This window comes from Protomyctophum bolini (genome assembly GCF_963924005.1).
Source record: "Protomyctophum bolini genome assembly, chromosome: 16".
Lineage (NCBI taxonomy): Eukaryota > Metazoa > Chordata > Actinopteri > Myctophiformes > Myctophidae > Protomyctophum > Protomyctophum bolini.
Genome location: NC_137877.1, coordinates 10,667,345 through 10,682,637, shown reverse-complemented (window position 1 = coordinate 10,682,637; position 15,293 = coordinate 10,667,345). Strand labels below are relative to the sequence as shown.

The window sequence follows — 15,293 nt, the reverse complement described above, 5'->3', positions numbered from 1 at the left end:
CTGTGAAGACCAAATTCCAGCAGTGGATTAAGGTGAAATACCTCAATCCTTATACTGCCGTATAAGGCCTGGTGTGTTTGGCTGTGTTTGGCCACACTCGGAGGTGGACTGAACTATACTGAGGGACCGGCAGAGCAAAAACCCCGTCATCCTTTCATGTTTAGACCTGCGGCGTTGCCATAGTAGGCACTGGGCGATTACGTGGGGAGTTTGCAAACACACGCCTTTTATATTATAGGCTCATCTCTACATTCTGAAACGCAAGACAGTAGTGAACTTGTGTGTATATGCACACACACACACACACACACACACACACACACACACACACACACACACACACACACACACACACACACACACACACACACACACACTCATCATGACATTATTTTCCCTTTTTCTATCATCTGCAATCCTATCATATCGTATCTGTCTCCCCAACACAAAATGGTGAATATACACTATACAGTATGCTGTATGGAAACAGAGCCATTGAGCGCACACGCACACACACAGACAACACACACACGCACGTGCGCGCATGCACGCACACACGCACGCACATATGCAAGCACAGAGTTCAGGCAGCACACAGCTCCTTTCCACAGCGTGTCATTTGCAGAGTATATAGACCGTGTCAACAGAAGGTGCTCATTACTAGAAAACAAGGCTTTTATATGCCTCTGCTAACCATGGAAAGAGATGCCCTCCAATTCACATGGTCCTCTACTATTTTAGATATCATAATGCATTGCGCACACACACACACACACACACACACACACACACACACACACACACACACACACACACACACACACACACACACACACACACACACACACACACACACACACACACACACACACACACACACACACACACACACACACACACACACACACACACACACACACACAATATGGGTTGTCCAGTCAGCTGCTGGCTGCTCCTGATAATCCAATCAGAGCAGAGAGAACACAGGGCTATCTGAGAAGCTTCATGAAGGCCTCATGACCAGCCATGCCAAACAAACGACCCTACACACACACACACACACACACACACACACACACACACACACACACACACACAGATGCTGACAAGCTAACAATGCTGACAAGCTAACGTGTAATGTAGCACCCACAGAAATCCTATACTAGGACCTTTTACTCTTTATCACCTTTGGCACTTCAACATTAGCCCTGCATTGGTCCACCATGGTTGTTATAGTAAATTCAGCAACATAATAATGCACCACTATTATTTTCAAAGCTTGATATTAAAAGGAACAACGGCACACAGTACTGCTCTGGAGTTTCACCATCTTTGAATGAGCATGGTAATATTTTATTAGCTCAGTTAACTTTATAGTTCTAAAAGTACAATCCATTCTCACAGTCTATACTGTTTTCTTTCCGCACTAATGTCACATGTATTCTTCAAACTATTACAAATGGACCCCATACTGTGTATACCCCATTTCGATGCATCACTTTTAGTTGAAAATCTGCTATTTTTGTCGAGCAACACAGTCGTAAAAATAACTATAAATTGGTGTTAAAGTCACTTAGGAAGTGGAACTTTTTCTCTCCTCCAACCATGCCAGAGTAGCAAAAGTGACTTTGCTCCAGTTGGGTGTTCTATTTTCTACTAGTTTTGTCCCTCCTTGGTCTCCATAGTTCCTCCTTGTCTTCATCTCCTTCCTGTTGCCAAGTGGGGCAGAAGTGATCTATAAATAGTTCTCCTCCTCTCTCTCTCCTCTGCTAAATTGTGAGAGGGAGAGCAAGTCCCTGTGCCAGAGAGAACTGAGTAACCCGAGCACCGTGTACCTTACGCACACGCACGCACGCACACAGTCACACACACACACACACACACACACACAAACACACACACACACACACACACACACACACACACACACACACACACACACACACACACACACACACACACACCATGTCTGGCTACTGACAGGGTGGCACGCACTCTCCGTCTGTCACTACGAAACACACACACACACACACACACACACACACACACACACACACACACACACACACACAACACACACGCACACACACACACACAATGGACAAAAGGCGCAGGCAGTTCCAATGAGTCCAACAGCTGTGTGCGGAGGATAAGGGCAGAGCAGATGAAGAGTGCAGAAGCAGAGCTTGTATATATCCTGCCCATGAGGACACCAAGTCAGTCAGCCTGCAGCCTGCAGATAGATAGCTACTGGGGTGACATGACCATCTTCACACCGGCTCCAGACGTCGTGTACCAACTACTAAGCAACTAGAAACCACCTGCAGAGTGAGGATAGTGTAACCTCTCACATTCCCTGCACTGCCTGTTCACGTCTACAGGCACACTTGTGATTCTTTTTTCTTTCTTAGCTTTTTTTCTCTGGTTAACCACTTAAACATACAGGTTCCCAACTTACTGTAACCATGGTTATTTGAGTATTACGAGCGAGATGTCTCGCATATGGGAGAGCGCCCCCGGTGTAATAACAGAAGCATTTATTATACACAGGGTATACCACCTCCCTTTTGTGCTACATTGTTCCATACAGTAAATAAGGGACTCATGCCGTGGCCTGGCGCACTATTCAAGATAAGCATTTTCCTTCCACTTATCAAGCAAGGAGGGCGTTTCGGCGAGACATCTTGCTCGCAATACTCAAATAACCGGGGTTACGTTTGTAACCTATAGTTATTTTTTAATATTCTCACTCAATGTCTCGCTTATGGGAGACAATCCCTCTAAGGCTCCATACTAGGCCACCTCCTGTCTTCTATTTGTCGAAAGTATCTCGGAACATACCGAAAATAGCGTTGCAATGCGCTGTAAGCTTTAGTTAAATGGGACGCCAGGTTCAAGTGGGTTTTAAAGAGATAAACAATAGTCTACATTATAAAAGGTCACCTCTCCAGAGGCAAGGCTTGTCTGCTGTTAATGGACCCCTTTCACAGATGTGTCCTAGCAGGATAAACACAGCTGAAGCTAATAAAATTAATTGATGGTGGGCGGTTACATTTGATTTACTGTAGGTTTTATCAGTTTGCGACGAGCATTGACAATACCATTGCATAATAGTATCAGTCAGTACTTGATCTGGCTGACTGCCTGGGACACCCTGTGTGACCTATCTCTAAAGGCCTGTGGCGATGCTGAGGTGAGGGAGCACATGTCACTGATAGCTCCACGTCTCTCATTCCTCTCTTTCCTGCAAATTCAGCAATGTTCCTTCTTCTTTCTTTTTTTTTTGCAATATTTTTCTGATAGGATAGGACATAGTGAATAGAGACGGGAATTCTGTCGTCGGGATCGGGACTCGAACCAGAGACACGCTGTCAGCCCATTATGTGGTTTGCGAATGGACCACTAGGCCAGCGGGCACCCCAGGAATGTTCCTTCTATCCGTTCTCTGGGTTATCCAGACCATATCCAGACCAATATATCGTCTGGTTGATATATCAGCTATTATTTATCCTTTTTTGACAGTAATTTGGCAATTATGCAACCAATTATACTCATGCAGCAACTGTTTTTGGGACCGTTACAGAGCGAACGTGTAAATAAACGTTCAGATTTCAAATATAAAGCACTCACCCAAGTGCCACGGATGTTAGAACTTTGCGAATGCACGCCCCCCCCCCCCCCCCGTGCATTCCGCATTGTTTATTAAAAGGATTTTTTTATCCGAGCGCCTCCGCTATTTTTCTCAAACAGGGTGTGTTCGGAAAACTCACAGTTGCACACCAGGAGCGCACTCGCCTATTAGTTTGTATTGGCAGTGTGGTCAGTGTGCCTATATCGAACACACCCAGTTTATCAGAGTGCAATGTCACACCTCCCAACAAATTGCGAGTGCGTAGTTGAAAGCCTATGAGGAAAAAAGGTCTTTTTATTAAACAACGCGGAATGCACGGGTGCTAATAGCCGATCCAGGAATCAGTGGCCACTTTAGCACTTTATATATATTTGAAATCTGAACGTTGATGTACACGTTTGCTCTGAAAATGTAGCAGTCCCAAAGATTCCAGGCTGAAGTTTCGCCAGGGATGCTCGCGAAGTACGAGTGTCATGTGAACCATGGCTACTGCCATGTAATCTCAAAACAACGAAAAGAACACAACAATACAACAACAATTTCAACCTGGCATCCCTTGTATACAAAGAATGACCCTGTCTGACTAAGTCAACCACAAAAGCCTTCCACACAGAAACATCCAGCTGAACGTTAAATGAACACTCCGGATTTCCCTGTGTGTGTGTGTGTGTGTGTGTGCTCTGCTCTGAATTGCTGTAATCGTAATTGCCCGGCCTATTAAGACAATTGCTGAGTGTTGTAGAGTGGCAGTTGCATACTATATACTGACTGAGGTGATGAGAGACAGGCCTCTTGTCTGGGCCTGGAATCTGCCTACTTTGTCAGCCACTGATTTATCCCCATTACCCACTCATCCTCTCCGTCTGACAAAGAGTGCAGTGATTGTGGAGCCAGTACAATCATTTCTTTTAGGGGCTGCTGCTGAAATCTCTCCACTCCTCCCCTCTTTGTATCTCTCTGTCTTTCTGTCTCCCTGTCTCCTTCCCTCTCTCTCCATTCCTCCCACTGTGCGCATCTGTGCCTCTCCATCCCTCTCACCACACTGTTACATTTGTAGGGGTGTAATTGTAACCCTGTCAACCCTTCCTCCCCCTCCTCTGTCCGCCTTTCTGTCACTGTGGCAAAATGGAAAAGTGCAATCTGGTCGTCGTTGAGAAGGTGTAATTCTTCTGTCTGTAGAGTCCCCGCTTATAACATCACCAGTTATGCACACCCATTTTCACATCTTGGTATGGACTATGAGCTTTTACAAGGGTGATAAGGGGAGATTTGCATGGCTAATGCATGCAATTATCTCCAGGTTCAGAGATGGGCACAAAAGGCATTTTTCGCACTACACAATGAATTTCAGTAAGTCAGTGTGTGCGTGCGTGCATGTGTGCGCGCGCGTGTGTGTGTGTGTATTGGATCTGACACAACGGCGAGGTAGAGTTGGACTATACCCCTCTGTTCAAGGTTTTTTATTGTTGCGTCTTGTGTACGTACATACAGTGTGTACAAACTGTACACGAGTAACAATTGCACCAGGACAATGAATTTGTTCCTGGGCCCATGGGCCACTACATGTAACTCCTCCTACGCCCCTACACAGTAGAATTCTCTGTATGAGATATATTTTGTACAAATTAAATATTGTGTAATTAACTCCCCAAACTATCTGATGTGTGGATCAGCCTGTGGCAGCCACACACTGTCTTTGAGAGGAAAGCCAGTGCCCAGCACAAGCCTAGGCTAGACAGAATGCCCCCTGGGCTCTGCTTTCAATCACACAGCCATCAATCCCAGGTTATTAAGCTCCCCACAGCTATACGGCACTAGTACACCGTGAAAGGACAGGAAGAAGAAGAAGGGATGGTCGGGTTGAGGGAGTGAAGATGGTAAAAGGAACGGCGAAAAGCAAATCAAGAGGAGAGAGAGCGAGGTGTGAAAGGAGTGGACCGTTAACGTTAATGAACACTGAGCAACGCGTGGATTCCGACTCTGCCATAAATGAAAGCTCTCTGCATGTAGGCTGCTACAGTTAACCCATTCTGACCGGGCACCCATTTTGGTGTTAGCATCATGTTATGCTTTACCTATTGAAAAATAGCAGATCTACAAGCTCATATCGCGCCACCGAGTGGCGCGATACGAGCTTGTAGGTCTGCTATTTTTGAAAAATTCAAAGAACGACTGACATTTTTAGAATCTGATTTCAGGTCAGAATGGGTTCATCAGACCAGTGTGTGTCCAGTGGAAACCTCGTATGAATCTGATCTCAGGTCAGAATGGGTTAATAATAGCTCTACCAGTCTAATGGCTTACAGTTACACCAACACCACTGGTGATTTGTAGTTGTATGACAGCAAGAAACTTGAAATAGAGAAGGTAGAGAGAGCGTAAAAGACAGCGAGAGATAGATGGACAGATGGAGACATGGCAGAGTTTCTAATGGGTACCATATGACATAGTATCAGATTCCCTCTGTGTGCGTTCATCCCATTACTCTCTAAGAGATGGGCGACAATCAGGCATCAGAGAGCTTAGTGTGCCTCATCTCTGCAGTGGTGCATCAACGCTTATCGGTGCATTATCATCGACAGTCGTCGCTATTTACACACATCAATATATCGGCCGGTTGTGATGAGTTTATGAAGGGCTATCATCGTCAAATGGGTACAGATATAGATTCAAAGACAGAGAGCCGGGAGTTGGCTGTACAGTATCAGCAGCACACAGTCAGGGAGTCTAAAGCTTTGCAATGTTTGCATTATAAGTGTGGATACTGTACTTTGATTCATGAACACACATGACACGTTTCCTGCGAGTACTGTGTTGAAATTAGTCTCGCGTAGCCAGACAACTATTCAACAATCTCTGAATGCTATATAGACTGGAACTACACCTCCAGAAAGTAAGGAAGCTGCCATTTCCGTTCAATTCTTTTCCCCATTTCTGCTAAGCAGCAAGCTACGGTATATATGATTTCAATTTATATTACGATACATTTGCGCGACTGTAAAGACGAAACGGAAGTGGGGAGTAGGCTTCACTTAGACAATATTACACGCGACGAGAGGGTGTTCTTTATCGTCATTAATGCACGCCTGCGATGCTGCAGGTGAGTTCTATAATGCAGAGCAGAAGTGCATTCATGACGATAAGGAACAATTATACAACAGTTACCCTTAAAACTAAGATATTCGCTAAAAATCAATCAATTTTTTGTAGCCACTAATACGACCACAAATAGCCATAGCCACCAAGTCTGCTGCGTGCGCTCTGAGAAACAGACCAGGTGATTTCTCTGTTTTGATTAGCTGTTCCAATATCGTGGTTTGAGCACGGCTAGGAAGCCGTCAACCAATCAGATTCCTGAAATGACCTGCTTTATCACTTGCTTGTGATCAGAGCTTCCGTGCTCCAGACTGTATGACAGAGGCATTTGAAAATTGCGAGAGACGACAGTCTGGCCATATGAGACTATGTTGAAACAGAATGTCTGGCTGGCCTGGCACAATAACATTGAATGTATGTCATTATAAAGCAGATTGCTGAATCTGAGACTTGTTCTGATGTGTTGAGAGAGTACATGTCTCCTCAACCCGATCGGCTCTCTCTTAGGCAGTGTTGCCATGGAGTCAGCCAATACACATAGAGAGATGTGCAGGGTGTCTCCGACTACAGAGCCATGGTGGACAGGGAGAGACACACACACACACACACACACACACCGGGGGTTAGCAAACAACCTGGTGGAAGAACACTCAGTGAGCTAGTGTCTGCATGATCCATTAGTTCTGCTCAGCACTTGTCCCTCGCACACACACACACACACACACACACACACACACACACACACACACACAGACACAGACACACAGACAGACACAGGCACATGATACAAACGCACACACATACTCTATATACACACAGGACACAAACATACACTGCATTGCAGATGGAAGATACACTCACTGCTGCCTCTCATTCGTAGTTAGTTTGTTACGACATGGTAAAATCTCCAGTGATGGTTTCATTGTGAACATTGATCCAAATGGACCCATACATTATACACTCACTGGGCACATGGAAGAAAACTCCAATATATGTTTTTACAGTATAGTATGCAACACAGTACAGCAGGGCTTCTCAAAGTGGGTGCCTTGATGTACTGTAAGTCCAGGGCTGCCTAACAGTATACGTTTTAATTTAACAATGAGAGCTGCCATGGATGAAAACGTTATTTACAGGGGTGAGCCAAAACTGCAGTATGCTACACTACGGTACGGTGCGGTACGGTACAGTAAGGTACAGTCACAGTACCATTGTGTAACAAGCAGACAGGCTCATGCTTGACATACAGTATAGCCAACAGTACAGACGTAGGGTCCCAGAGAGCAGATGAGCTCACTCAATGTCATTAATATCCCTTCAAGTTCAGTGTACATTACTGTATAAGCACTAAGCCGCAGTGTACTTTACATCCTTGAGAACAAAGTAACAAAGTCATATCATTGCCCCCTGATCAACCTCTCATACACCCATCTTTGAGGGGGCGCTATATATATATCCGCTCCCTACGTCTGCCTTTCATGTGGCAGCCAAGTCTATGGACTTTTAATGTTTGTCTTATTCATGCTCCCCCCAAAAAATCAGCAATCCCCCACAAATCAACAGGCCCCCCCACTGGCCCACTTGTGACGCCATTTAGCAGCCATGGACTACGGGGGCGGCGGTGGCTCAGGGGTAGCCGGTGGAAAACCACAAGGTTCCCAGTTCGAACTTCGAACCCGGGCTCCCCCAGAGTCAGTGTCGAAGTGTCCTTGAGCAAGACACTGAACCCCTAATTGCTCCTGATGTGCTGGCTGGTGCCTTGCACGGTTTCCGCCGCCATCGGTGTATGAATGAATGTGTGTGTGAATGGGTGAATGTAATGCACAATCTATGTAAAGCGCCTTGGATAATACAGGCGCTATATAAAATGCACCATTTACCATTTTAATGTTTGCTTCAAGCAGCGACGTCATGTGGCAGCAACAGCGGGCGGCCCTCACTTCACGTGAGTGTGATTTTTTTTAACTCCGAACAGGTGAATGAAGAATGTGTCATATATATATATAGACTCTACAGGTGTGCACTATAGCAGACTTAGTGAATAGTGAATGGGTCGTGAGTCCAAGCTGCGCACACACATGAACTAGGATATTAACATTGAGCACCGCACTGACTGTCTGCCACATATCACCAGACCTCATACCTGTTTGTGGAACACCAATTTAGGCTACTTTACTCCACACCTCTGGTCAGATAATTAGCATAAGGAAAGCAGAGCCAGTCAACCGTGCGCACTGGTCCGTGCCCCATAGCATCTATATATATACCTCCCACATTGAATAATTTAACGCAGGGCGGAGGACGGGACGGTCAATAATTAAATGGATCCATTGGCTTGGGAGGAGGACGCTCATGACATTTACTGCGTAAAGTGGGCCAGCACAGCTTAGGTGTCAGTGTGAAGGAGCAGAATATATCGCATCCTCTTATAACTGCAGGTCTATAGTCCAATTAAGGCATGCTTGCATACCAGTGGTCTTATAAGGACAACCCAAGTCTGAATGACAATGAACAAGGTATGATAATATAATATTAATTATTATATTATTATAATAATTATTATAATAATAATAATAATTATTATTAGTATAGTAGTATTAGGCCTAATTATAATAAAATATATCAACAACTGAGCTATATAGCCTATATGAGTGCTGAGTTTGAATCTTTTGAAATGTCTAATTTCTACAACCTGTTGAGCAAGACAGCTGCATGCACACATACCTAATTCATGAATTCTAAGCAGAGATAAAATACAACAGAATGAACAGATAGATCATTTATTACACCGTGAAATCCTACTTTACTACTTTAATTTACAATTGCAAACAATTGAAGCATATCTGCTCTTGTGCAAAGCGAGTAGCCTATGGTTATTTGCCCTTCAACACATGTTGATTGTCAAGTCAGTTTTATCACTGCGATCCTGAGCGTGAAACAAACCATTAGAGTCTAAGCCTGTTTATATGAACCGATCAAATTGCCTAAACCCTAAACTGCCATTATCAAATGCCTGATGCCTCGACATATAGTGGATAGGCTACCGTCCTTACCTTACTCCTTATCTGTCCAGAGGTAGACACTTTCCGGATGAGTTTCTGGGGGCCTTCCTGCTCTGCCTCGCTGTCTGACGACTCGTCCGCTGCTCCGGATCCCGCGACAGCCCCCACGACGTTCGCATGGATCCCCGCGGCGGACGGGGGCCCTTTCTCCGGCTCCTGTAGCGGGGAGTAATAACACCACTCGGGATTAGCCTTCATCATGCGGTCAGCCGCTCCCTTCCTTCTCTCCTGGATGCGAGAGCTGCTGGACAGCGGTTGGAAAGCGCCCTTCCTCGCTGTCATCTTCCCACTGCTGGCTGCCTGTAGCCGCTAGAATAAAGCCCGCTGTGTTCTCTCTCTCAGAGATGTGTGAGCTGATAGACGCATGTCGCGGTACGGTGGGAAATGGTCTCCACACACACACACTACACACACCATAAAACCTGCTGCTTACTGCCTGGTGTTTATGGCCCCGACACAGACTACATGGTCAGACTCAAGACCAGACTGAGGACGTTTAGAGACCGCCTCGGCTCGGCTTGGCAGGCAGGCTGTCATTCAGCCACAGTCCCGGACGCTGCGCGTTGCCGTGGCAGACCCTAGCGGCGGACTAACAAACATCCATGTCGTGTGTGTTTGTTTAGTAAATTAATTAGTGATCAAAACTAAGGCTATTAAATAATTCGGGGTATTTTGGGATATATTTGTTGTTTCTTTTTTTCTTTTTTTTGCCACAAAACGCATACGTTGGTTTAATGAATGGGCTCCAATTCCTCCAAAAGTTAACAATGCTGTAGTCTACGAAAAAAGATGTGTGAGTGTGAGAGGAAATAGTAAAACTTGTTCGGGTAGGCCTATAGATTGTTAGATAGATTGTAGATTCCCTTAATTTAACAATGGGCTACATTTGTCAATCCCCGCTTGTTGTGATTTGTTACGCCGATTTTATTTTTTTAGCTTAACGTGGCAAAACGGAAGTAAGAATAAGAAGTATAAGAATGAAATCGAACCGAAAGTAAATACCGGTGAGCTTTTATTGACATGATCATGACCAAAACGACAAGAGAAGAGAAGCCTACTGCACATCCTCATCCGTCGTTAACCTTTTAGTTTTACCATTATGAATCTCTGCACAAAGTCACCCCAAAGTAAAAACAAAACAGATCAAATCACAAACAACCAAAGAACTCCGTCGAGACGAGTTATCCCATGCCCTAAAAGCAAACGAGGACAGGCTCGTATTGAAATCAAGAAACAGAGTAAAAAGTGTCCTTTGTTGGAAAATGACTAACCAGCAGTTCCTCCCAGACAGGGCTGCGGGTGTAATGGTAGACATCGTCCATAGTCCCAGTCCTCTCTGTCCGGTCCGCTCCGGGGAAATCAGGGAATGGTGGAGGAATGCAGAACCTGCCCAGTTACTCTAAAAACCATTCATATACGAGCCCTGGACAGCCGGGATTATTTCACCTCCGCTTCCTCTTCCTACATTTCCCACTCGATCACTGTCCGTCTTTTCCCTCGCTAGTCTTTCAAGGGTTGAGCCCAGCGCGCTCCACGTGATAAATGTCAAAAAGCCAGCCCGAATGAACGGCACGGAACGACACGGCACGGCACGGGGATCACAGGACAACCCGGGAGAAAGAAAGCTACTGTACATGACGTCATCCATCGGGTGGTATTCTCGGCAGCAGTCTACTCTACTCTAAATCAATCAATCAAAGTAGTCTATTAACTTAATACGATTCATACGCGGATATTATGTATGCGAATTAAAAGTAGGCAGCATATTTCATTGAATTCACTACGAGGAAAGTATTTGGGCAACATTTGGAAGATGAAAATGACAAATGGGAATTTTGTTGTGAAAAAGAGGATGATTGCCTATCTCTTATATGCATTCCCCACATAGTATAGGCTTGTCACAATCACACATTCACAATAAACATTTCTAATTACCGGTAGGCTGTATTTATTTCATTGTTTTGCAAGGCTTGTGATAGGTCTGTAGCCTATACAGTATACAGTGGAATAGGCGTATAGGCGTGCATCTCTTCCTCGCACATGAAGCCATCATTGTCATCATCTTCTATGCTGCTCTTAATAGCCAAAATAAAGAGAAACATGAAAAAACATAAATCATACATGATTAATATGCATAATAAACAAATAAACAATTACCGGTAATTAGTATTATTGCGACTGAAGGTCGCAGTTTACTATGAAAAAGTGCATCTCCTGTCAGTCACGCCTCCATATAGTGGTCACACCTCATGACATCACGCTTCCATATGGTCACGCCTTGTGACATCGCTCCTCGTGACACGTCACGCCACCATATATGGCCGTCTCCATATATGAAGATCACGACACTGACCTCATCAAACCCTGGATGGCCATACATGGAGAAGTGCTGGATCATCACCTAGATCTGCATATATGGAGCCCAGCGAGCAACTCTACATCTGACCTCAAACATCAAACGTTTAGATAGTTTAGAAAGTTATTAGTGCAGCCGCGCGGCTAGATCAGAGTGCACTAGTGTACTGATTTGAGCTCACTCTTTGTGTGCACTAACAGAGGAACTTTGCGTATATTACATGCCTGTATACACTCAAGACACTGCCCCGGCCCCCCGCTGCCACCCTTAGATCTCCATATATGGAGCTGACCTGTTCTGACATTCCAATGATGTTGTTCTGACCTCATCATTGATTGATTGATTGAAATATTTATTAACAATTTGCAGAATTACAATACATTTCAAGCACAAACTCAATACAAAAACAGTTAACTGTGAGTGGACGACCCAATTAAGCATTACACTTGTTTACAAGAGGGTCCACCATGTTCAATTCATCAAAACATTTAGAGAGGTAAATAGACACTTCTATATAGTCAAAGAACAGAACATGAATTCATCATAACAAACCCTGTACACTTAAGATATGATCCATATATGGCTTCTCGCCCTCATTGCGTCTTACTGGTTATCATTATCATTATCATTATCATTATCATTATCATTACCATTATTATTATTATTATTATTAGTGTTATTATTGTTACCCTTATTATTATTATTATTATTATTATTATTATTATTATTATTATTATTGTTGTAGTAGTAGTAGTAGTAGCCTAGTAGTAGTAGTAGTAGTAGTAGTAGCAGCCTAGTAGTAGCAGCCTAGTAGTAGTAGTAGTAGTAGTAGTAGTAGTAGTAGTAGTAATATTAATGAACTATGAACAGCAGCAGCATTCTAGAATGGCGTTTTACTATGTTATCTCTGCACATATAGTGCACAACGATAGGAACATTTGGTCTGAACCGTCATGCCACTACGGAAGACTTTATTTTCGGACCACTTTGTCCAACTTGTATTATCCTCCGCCTGCTGCTAAATGCAGTTGCACTGCGCGAGATTATGAAACCATCATGAGGAGCAACGTTAAACCGACATAAACAAGGGGAGAAACGTTGTGTACTTCGTATTTAACATGCATTATCAGACATTGTGTAAAAGTACAGCAGCTGCCGCTGTCGCTGCCAGGAGGATGCGAAACATAGTGGGAGCTGTGCTGGGCAGGGACGGCTGGACATGGAGGGCTCATGAGGTCAAACTGCTCAACACGTCCGCAGGTAAATGTAGGACAGCTAGACCTAGTACTGGAGAGTTGCCTTGGCGTGTAGTGCACTATATTATTTGTATGAGAAACGTGTAAATTAAGGTTGAAAAGATTGACAGCTTTCTAGCAATATGCTAATGAGCTAGCTTGCACCCGGTGTCGTCACCCGTCACAGTGTCACGCTGTGACGCTGGAAGTGTGTCAAAGGTACCACCATGCATCATGACAGTCATGTTTCAGGGCTAGTCCAAGTATTAAAGTTAGACACAACTGTTAGCTAAACTGAATGCACTGTATTGCCCTTAAGAGTTATCTCATTTCATTATGGTGAAGATGTATGTACTTACTATAGGGTCGGGATGCCGATAAACTGAACAAAAAGACTGATATCCTTATCAGACTAGCTCCTACAACGCTTTTTCTTTCTTTCTTTTTTTTGTCACATCACAAGTTTACAGTTTCACAAGCTTCACATCACATGAATTGTATTTACATTAAATAAGGAATAAGACTAAGAGAGAACTATGAAACAGTACAAATATTGAAAAGTGTGAGTGTCGTGTTTTGCTCCAGAGACTCATCCACAGCCACAGACTCATGTCTTCTCTGCGAAGCGACTTGGAGTCCAAGTCTTGGACAGTCCAGTCCTTTGTGCCATGTACAGCATGTAGCCACTAGCCTGTGCATTTCAATATGTCAACTTATTGTCCATCATAATTACCACAATGAACTTTAGGACTCCTACAGCTGTATGACAGCACTGTGAAAGAAGTGGTCCTTGTTGTGCTCATTTAAATTTTGCCTGCATGTGCCTAATTCCTAGGTGACACAGTGACGATAGGAGATATTTCTTATCAACTGAAAACACCCCGGAATCCAGAGCTTGTCCCTGTCAAACACAGTATGTATACATATACCTGTGTGTGTGTGTGTGTGTGTGTGTGTGTGTGTGTGTGTGTGTGACTGTGACTGTGTGTGCGTGTGTGCGTGTGTGTGTGTGTGTGTGTGTGTGTGTGTGTGTGTGTGTGTATGCGTGTGCGTGCACGCAGTGTGTACGCTATGTGTGCGCGCATGTGTGTAGTGTATGTGAGAGACAGAGAGAGAGAGGATGAGAACTGCCCAACCTTTTCTGAGCGTTGTTTTTTGTCTGCTATAGTATCACCAGACTCCCTGCCTCAGACAGTTGCCCAGCACTTACGATGGATCATGCAGAAAGACCTACTAGGTCAGGATGTCTTTCTCATTGGACCACCAGGACCCCTGAGACGCTCCATAGCTATGCAATACCTGGTGAGAAGACATGCACACAATCCTTCCTGCACTTAAAAATCTGGGTTACTACACTTATTGGCCTATTTAGCTAATTGTCTCTGCTAGGCCGAGGGCATGGCCAAGACTATGTTTTGCACCCTGTCCGTCTGACTGCGACCAGCTAATCTCTGGCACCATTGCCCCATTCTTGGCAAAATTGTGCACACACACACACGTTATGGAGCTATATTTTTGCAAATCATTTTTACTCCTACATATTTTGTACAAACATCATGCAAATCGGTAGGTACATCGACACTAGTCATGTGATCAACATGGATTTTCCATATTCCATCCTGATTGGTTAATATTGGCTTCCAAAGTTTGCAGGATTGGTCCGTTTTGAACAAATGCCTCAAATCATGAACGCAACGTGCGATTTACATGACGTTGTGCATGCACACTCCCAATAGGAGAACATAGCCTTAAGGTACAGCTGAAGTTATTTTACATTTACAGAAGTCAAATTCTTCATGATAATAATTTTACATTTCAGCCAGTAAAGACATATGATATTTGATCAATAAATTCAATTTCTGATATTCAAAATCTGCTTGATGAAGTCAGTATAGAGCCAGTGAAACATTCTG

The 15,293-nt window shown here is 44.1% G+C and overlaps 2 protein-coding genes across 4 annotated transcripts in view; one reads left to right on the top strand and one right to left on the bottom strand.

The window, feature by feature from the left end:
- Positions 1–11,321, bottom strand: part of dgkh (diacylglycerol kinase, eta) — a 75,289-nt gene extending 63,968 nt beyond the window's left edge. The window contains exons 1-2 of one of the 3 annotated variants that reach the window (XM_080785790.1): positions 11,061–11,321; positions 9,781–9,945 (exon numbers count right to left, since the gene is read on the bottom strand). In XM_080785790.1, coding sequence (XP_080641916.1) covers positions 9,781–9,945; positions 11,061–11,111 — 216 coding nt within the window. In that variant the 5' untranslated portion in view covers positions 11,112–11,321. Of the gene's footprint in view, positions 1–9,780; positions 10,308–11,060 lie in introns of those variants that run through there. The other 2 variants (XM_080785789.1, XM_080785791.1) reach the window with 2 other exon arrangements.
- Positions 11,322–13,151: 1,830 nt separating this feature from the next.
- Positions 13,152–15,293, top strand: part of vwa8 (von Willebrand factor A domain containing 8) — a 120,576-nt gene continuing 118,434 nt past the window's right edge. The window contains exons 1-3 of the mRNA XM_080786562.1: positions 13,152–13,405; positions 14,216–14,293; positions 14,549–14,682. Coding sequence (XP_080642688.1) covers positions 13,264–13,405; positions 14,216–14,293; positions 14,549–14,682 — 354 coding nt within the window. The 5' untranslated portion in view covers positions 13,152–13,263. The remainder of the gene's footprint in view (positions 13,406–14,215; positions 14,294–14,548; positions 14,683–15,293) is intronic.